This window comes from Gossypium raimondii, chromosome 7, assembly GCF_025698545.1.
Source record: "Gossypium raimondii isolate GPD5lz chromosome 7, ASM2569854v1, whole genome shotgun sequence".
NCBI lineage: Eukaryota > Viridiplantae > Streptophyta > Magnoliopsida > Malvales > Malvaceae > Gossypium > Gossypium raimondii.
The window spans coordinates 23808240-23813576 of NC_068571.1; the positions used below are offsets into that span (position 1 = coordinate 23808240).

The 5337-nt window shown below is 33.8% G+C and overlaps 1 protein-coding gene across 4 annotated transcripts; it reads right to left on the bottom strand.

Annotated features, from left to right (window-relative positions):
* Nucleotides 1-871: 871 nt before the first annotated feature.
* Nucleotides 872-4352, bottom strand: LOC105799294 (uncharacterized). Of its 4 annotated transcripts, none has more exons than XR_008197929.1 (6): nucleotides 4169-4352; nucleotides 3173-3457; nucleotides 2880-2934; nucleotides 1836-1951; nucleotides 1316-1629; nucleotides 872-1143 (listed from the first exon to the last, which is right to left on the bottom strand). XR_008197929.1 is itself a non-coding variant. In XM_052633688.1 (6 exons), the coding sequence occupies exons 2-5, from the start codon at nucleotides 3401-3403 to the stop codon at nucleotides 1408-1410; spliced, it is 624 nt and encodes a 207-aa protein (XP_052489648.1). In that variant the 5' UTR covers nucleotides 3404-3457; nucleotides 4169-4352; the 3' UTR covers nucleotides 872-1143; nucleotides 1381-1407. The 4 variants fall into 4 exon arrangements, 3 of the variants coding, with proteins under 3 accessions (XP_052489648.1, XP_012485249.1, XP_052489647.1); XM_052633688.1 differs by having other exon boundaries at nucleotides 1381-1629; XM_012629795.2 differs by having other exon boundaries at nucleotides 872-1629.
* Nucleotides 4353-5337: the final 985 nt, after the last annotated feature.

Consider the following 5337-nt stretch of genomic DNA (forward strand, 5'->3'; position numbering starts at 1 on the left):
AAAGAGTAAGCAGAACGTCAGAATTTCACTATAAAACGGGTTCGGAATGGAACAAGGCACCCCAGGAACAGTGAGTAACACGGGGAAAATGGCCAAGGCTACAACACTCCTCTTTCTTATGGCCATTATCCTGACTGAAGGAGCAAGGGATATGCCACTGAAAGACCAAGTTTACAGTCCCCAGGGCCTCCTTGGTCTTTGGGGCCTTCCTTTATTTGGTTTGCCACTTCCCTTCTTTAAACCACCCCCATGTCTCGGGCATGGAGGACCATGCTGCGGAGGTCTGTTTCCATTCCTCGGGAAACCTAAAGCTGGGACACCCCTCAAGAATTTCACTAAAGCTGATGTCAATGGCGATGCCATTGACCCATCCCCATGACCCAGCCGGTACAGGAGCTCACAGCCACCGCCGGTTTAACTGTAGTCATGTTAATAAAGATCGTACCACCTAGTTGAGTAGTGGCTATGTTTGTGCTTTTTGTTGTACTTGAATTAATGGGAAGTTCACAAGCTTCTAGTGATCTTTTACTTAAGATCATCCGTCGACAAACAATTAAAAGAAGTTCTGCGTATACAATAGATTTCAAACAAACAGCCCCACCACCACCTCATGTTTAAAAGGAAAACAAAAAGCTAACAAAGGTAATTCAGCCTGACTTATGCTTGTGGCTGATAAATTGCTTGTTTTTGAAGGCACAATGGGGTCATATAAGTTCAACATAGGGAACTTAGGCTACCACCTTTCAAACCAACCAAACTTGCCTAACGCAATTCACCTTAACCAGCAAAACAGGCAGACAACCGAGACCAATCGGTTCACAAACCTTAGCAGAAGGTGCAATATAAGGGGAGTCCACAACCACAAGCAACCTAAAGTCAATTTCTTTTACTGTACATAAATAAGTTGTTTGTCAAGTCTAGATTTAATTCAAATAATAATGATGCTGAGGTTATCAACTGGCAGATTCACATGCATCTAAGAAAGCAATGAAAAGCATGCTCAGATAACTTGTCAAAAAGATTGTTTGCAGAAATATAGTTTAAAGCTTGGGCATCTTGAAGATTCCAAAATCCAAAAATTAGCTCCGCTGATGCACAGAATTCAATGCTTCTTTCTCTTTTCAATTGCAGTTTGAGTTATCCCTGAAATAGAATAGCAACCATCATCAGAAGTTAATTTGAAAGAATGAATAATATCATTCAGAAAGCTGGCTACATAATTGAAAGAACATCTTGAAGCCCAGTATCATGACAGAAACAGAATGCTTTAGAAAAATGGCAGCGTAACAGTACATATATAATTCCCTTTCACAACCTTTGATTCATTTTCCTTCCAAAAAGACATAACACACATACACACACACAGAACAGCAAGTTTACATCACTAATTGGGCATGAAGCTCATTTTCAGCTGGCTGATGGAAGGAAGACCCTAATTAGTTCCTTTACAGTCACTCTTTTCCTGCAAGTTGGGCATTTTCCCTGGGCTGCTATTGCAGCTTTGATGCATGCCTTGCAGAAAATGTGCCCACATCTTGTTGACATCTCCTCATTTAATGAACCCATACAAATTGGACAAGTGAAGGTTGGCTCCTTGGGAAGTGGCTGGGGCTTTGTAATTTCCTTGACCTGCCAATCAATTAGTTAGTGACTTTTATTCATAACTTCAACAAAAAGCCAGAGGTGCCACTGCATGAGAACATGTGAATGGACAAAAAGTTGGGAGATGTCCAGTCAAAATGTCTTAGATCTGATGACTAGAAACATATGTACACCCTATCCTTGAAAAAATCTGCCTTGCATCTTTTGTAAGCACTAAGAAATAAAGTTCTTACCATAGACTGCGGTGAACTCTCCAAATTGATATACCGATCACAATTGATAACTACTGGGGTCGGAGGAAGTCTCCTGCACCTGTTCAGGTTATTATTAGTTGACCGAGCAGGCCGCCCTGGAAGGAGAGAAATGTGAGCTGCAACAACTTCAAATACCTAGTAATCTAGGGTCCAACACTTCAACTACAAAAGAATAAATAAAGTAAATAAAGAACCACCAGTCTCTAAGTTGATTGACCTATCCAGTGACACAAGAAACATAAAATTGGAGTAGATCAGTTCGCTGCGAAATAACATTTACCTCACTTGAGGAAAAGGTTTGTTTTATTCTAGTGCTTGAGCCATCAGTAAACAGTACAACCCACTTCACAGGCCCCGATTAAGGGCAAACAGCTCAGAGACATGTGTATATTCTATGATCCCCTTAACAAACTAATATAGACTATAAAGTTATCAAAAATTAGTAGTATATAGTTCTAAATCTAAAGCAATCACACCAAAAATATGTTCTGAGAACTCGAGGACATACGAAACAAAGTTTTAATACAATTCTCAGAAGTATATAAAGAAAAAATTGATCGGTTTCTTCTAATGAGTTATGAGGCACATGATGTCAAATAGATTTCCACTTGGATTAAAGACATGTTTGGTTAATAGATTGTGATTGCTTTGCTTGTAATTGTCATTTCTGAAGAGAATTCATCCAGGTTCCTTCCGTATTCCTATTAATCTTTTATTATTATTATTATTATTTGGTATTTTATCACCCAAAAAAACCACACGAAAATCCCTTATGATCAACAAGTTAAAGGGTGGTCTTAAGTTTCCCTGAGGACCCTCTAACTCATAAAAATAATTAATCACCTAAATCATGTCAGAAATCAAATTATTATGGGCGTCAATAATATAACTAAAATGGAATCTTTTGACGTCGAGCAGATATATAGAACAAGGTTCTTTTATGCAACATGCTTACGGCAATGCAGGTAGCAGATGATGAAAAAGAAAATATTAGACACACCCTTCCCTAATAAATTTAGCTACCTGAATCTACGTCAACAACAGTCCTTCCACGGCTTCTCCTAGAATTGTTTTTAGCCTGACATAACACCCCAAGAAAATTAATAACAGTCTACATAATGCAAATGAATCCATAAAGACAAGTTTAATGTACAGTTAATGTGAAAACAAAATACTATTGAACAAGAACTGCATACCGCTGCGAATGCTATAGCGGAAGATTCAATTACATCACCATCATGCAAATGAATCCATAAAGACAGGTTTAATGTACAGTTAATGTGAAAACAAAATACTATTGAACAAGAACTGCATACCGCTGAGAATGCTATAGCAGAAGATTCAATTACATCATCATCAATAGCTTCAACATCAATAGTTGCAGATGGTGGAGGCTGTACGGGTTGAGCAGTCAGTTGCTCAGATCCAGCCTGCTGCGAAGTACCCTCCTGTTCCCTGATTTCAGTGGGAGGAACATTGAGATCCAGGAGTGCCTTCCTTCGTCGATACCCTCTAAGAGAAGGCCCCCTCACTTCTATTGTGCTCATGTTCGGCTTAATATTTTTCCTAAGTGCTATTCAAATATGCAGCCTCAACAATACCTAAAAACAATCACCTTGAACTTCAACATCAAGTTTTCACTAAAACCAATAAATTCTTTCACCTGATTGAAGCACGAGAAAAATTAACACTTGAAAAGTATAAGAAACTCACAAATACTTGATTCAATCTCGACAGTTACAAAAAAAACTCATGATTTAGAACTCAAAAAGATCCAGAAAATGAGCAGACAGACACTTAATTCTTCTAAACTCTTAATTTGAAAAAAATGAAAGAGTAATATGCAAATAGTAATTTGAATAATATTTTAGCAAAAAAGATATCTTTTTTTTCTTTCTCAAGCTTGCTTCCTTAATGATCCAAACAGCACCAAATGAGTGAACAACTGATTTCCATATTTCCAGCTTGATATTGTTGATTAAATTAATTTATTTAAAGAAATACGGGATAATGAACAACCACTCGACATAAAATCATTTTTTTTAATTAGTCAACATTCGAACTAGAACCGATCGGCAGATAAAAACCCGCAACCAATCAATTATAATAAACTGATAATCAAATAAAAAATGAACTTTAAAAATTTAATCAAATTTAATTTAAGAACACATCAAGATTAGAAAAAAATGTAATAAAATATCTCAAATCTCACAATTGAACATCAACCAGATCACCGCATTGATTAAAACGAATTGAAAAAAAGAATAAAAGAAATTAACAAGAGAAAGTATGAGAGATTTAAAAAAAAATACCTTGAAATCATGGAAAAATGGAATCAATTTTCGAATTCAAAAAATTCCCAAAAGAAAAAAAAAGAATAATTGGAAGGAAAAAGAAAATTAGGATTTGGAAGGGAGGGAGGGAGATGAGGGAAGGTGGAAAACCTTATGAAAATCTTGTGAATTCAGGGTTTTTAAACAGGCAAAAGAATTTAGTGCGAGGGAATGGAAAGGAACTGCTAGTCACAAACCAGGAAATCTTGGTTTCCACGTGGCTTGATCTCTCTAATTCTAATACCTGTCACGTGGTGACTCACACATGCACCACGTGGCTATTTTAAAAATCTTAGTTCATTTTTAAAAGTTAGATTCATGCTAGATTCTCATTCTTAGCAAGTGGCTTAATTATGTTTATGTGAAACTATGGAATAAAAATATAAATATTTTATATTTTTTATACATTTATAATTTATTTCTTATTTTAATTTTTAGGAAGTTAATTTTATATTTTTGAATTTAAAAATTTAATTTAGTTATTATGATTATTAAATTTTTTATTAAATTTATTAGAGTAAAATCTTAAAATTAAAATATATATTCACTTGATAATTATGCAATAATAATCATAATGTTGAAAATAGTAATTAAAAATTTTTCCTTAAAATTATTCATTTGAACTTGTCATGATAAAATATTCTTTGTTGTTGTTGTGTTCATAAGAAAATTGACATCAACATTTGATTGACATAATTAACGATATTAATTGTTTAGCCTAACTAATTATATTATAAAATAAAGAAAGCAAATTGTATAAAAATTAAAGCATGTATATATTAAATCTCACATTTCAATATAATATAGAGACTATTATCTTATAACGTAAAAAAAAACAAAGACAAACTCAAAAGAAATGAGAAGCTACTCTATCAATCTCTAAGAGTTTTAAGACATTTAAATTATATATAACAAAGTATTATTTTAATAAAAAATAACAATATTAACTATTTTAATTAATTAATAATATTATAAAAATATAAAGATCAAATTGTGTTAGAATTAAAATATAAATATTAAATCACAAATTTAAGCATAACAAAAGAATTAAAATTTTAACCACTAATTTATGATGTAAAAAAGTTTGAGAGTACCATGATGTGCCATGCGTCAATAGAAGGAGGATCATTTTATATCTATATTATTTG

What these genes read in the sequence shown, in the direction of transcription:
- LOC105799294 (XM_052633688.1), bottom strand. Translation starts at nt 3,403, where the DNA reads ATGAGCACAATAGAAGTGAGGGGGCCTTCTCTTAGAGGGTATCGACGA. An exon ending in TGTTGTTGACGTAGATTCAG is followed by an intron (nt 1,952 to 2,879) that starts GTAGCTAAATTT and finishes CTCTCCTTCCAG; the next exon opens with GGCGGCCTGCTCGGTCAACT. An exon ending in AGAGTTCACCGCAGTCTATG is followed by an intron (nt 1,630 to 1,835) that starts GTAAGAACTTTA and finishes ATTGATTGGCAG; the next exon opens with GTCAAGGAAATTACAAAGCC.